The sequence below is a fragment of the Numida meleagris genome, chromosome 4 (assembly GCF_002078875.1).
Source record: "Numida meleagris isolate 19003 breed g44 Domestic line chromosome 4, NumMel1.0, whole genome shotgun sequence".
Taxonomy (NCBI): Eukaryota; Metazoa; Chordata; class Aves; order Galliformes; family Numididae; genus Numida; species Numida meleagris.
Genome location: NC_034412.1, coordinates 97,442,487 through 97,443,586, shown reverse-complemented (window position 1 = coordinate 97,443,586; position 1,100 = coordinate 97,442,487). Strand labels below are relative to the sequence as shown.

At 64.9% G+C, this 1,100-nt stretch overlaps 1 protein-coding gene across 1 annotated transcript in view; it reads left to right on the top strand.

Annotated features, from left to right (window-relative positions):
- Positions 1-1,100, top strand: part of NAGK (N-acetylglucosamine kinase) — a gene marked incomplete at its 3' end in the record, with an annotated part of 9,722 nt that continues 8,622 nt past the window's right edge. The window contains 3 exon segments of the mRNA XM_021395597.1: positions 1-50; positions 157-255; positions 679-820. Of these exon segments, the coding sequence (XP_021251272.1) occupies positions 196-255; positions 679-820 (202 nt within the window).

The window sequence follows — 1,100 nt, the reverse complement described above, 5'->3', positions numbered from 1 at the left end:
CCGATGGCCGCGTCCTGGCCGAGACCGAGGGGCTCTGCACCAACCAGTGGGTAAGGGAGGGGTCAAGGGGGGGGTGGACGGGGGGGTGTCCCCGAGCAGTGGTGGTGCAGGGGGGGGTCTCCATGCTGTCCCCCCCGTCCTCCCCCCATGGTGCAGCTGGTGGGCACTGATCTCTGCGTGGAACGGATCCGGGAGATGGTGGAGGATGCGAAGCGCCGCGCGGGGATGGACCCCACTGTGCCACTGCGCTCCCTGGTGAGCACCGTGTACCCCCCCCCAGCCCCTGCATCACCCATGGCATGGTGATGGGGATGGGGACTCTTGGCCTTGGGGTCCTGCTTCCATCCTGGTCCCCATGGCCCCATCCCAATCCCATTGTCCCATCCCAGCCCCATGTCACCCCACTGCAGCGATGGGGACGCTTGGCCTTGGGGTCCCGGTCCCATTCTGGTACCCGTGGTCCCATCTACTCATCCTGGTGTCACCCCCCTGGTGGTGATGGGGACACTCGGCCTTGGGGCAGGTCCCAGTCCCATCCCAGCCCCATGGTCCCATCCCATCCCGATGTGACTCCATGGGAGGTGATGGGAACACTCGGCCGTGGGGCACACCCCATGGTCCCTGGGATCCCAGCACGGCGTCCCGCCGCGGGCGGTGACGGGGACACGTGTGACACAGGGGCTGTCGCTGAGTGGGGCGGACCAGGAGGACGCGGTCACCGCGCTGCTGGCAGAGCTGCGCCGGCGCTGCCCGGAGCTGAGCCAGAGCTACTGCGTCATCAGCGACGCCGCGGGGGCCATGGCCACCGCCACTGACCGCGGTAGGGGATGGGGGGATGTGGCAGGGGGTGACGATGTGGCGTCCCCTATTTCATCCCATCCCATCTGATCTCATCCCATCCCATCCGATCCATCCCATTCCATCTCATCCCATTCCATCTCATCCCATCCCATCTCATCCCATCCAATCTCATCCCATCTTATCCCATCCCATCTCATCTCGTCCCATTCCATCTCATCCCATCTTGTTCCATCCTGTCTCAACCAATCAATCCCATCCCTTCTCATCCCATCCCTTCTCATCCCATCCCATCCCATCCC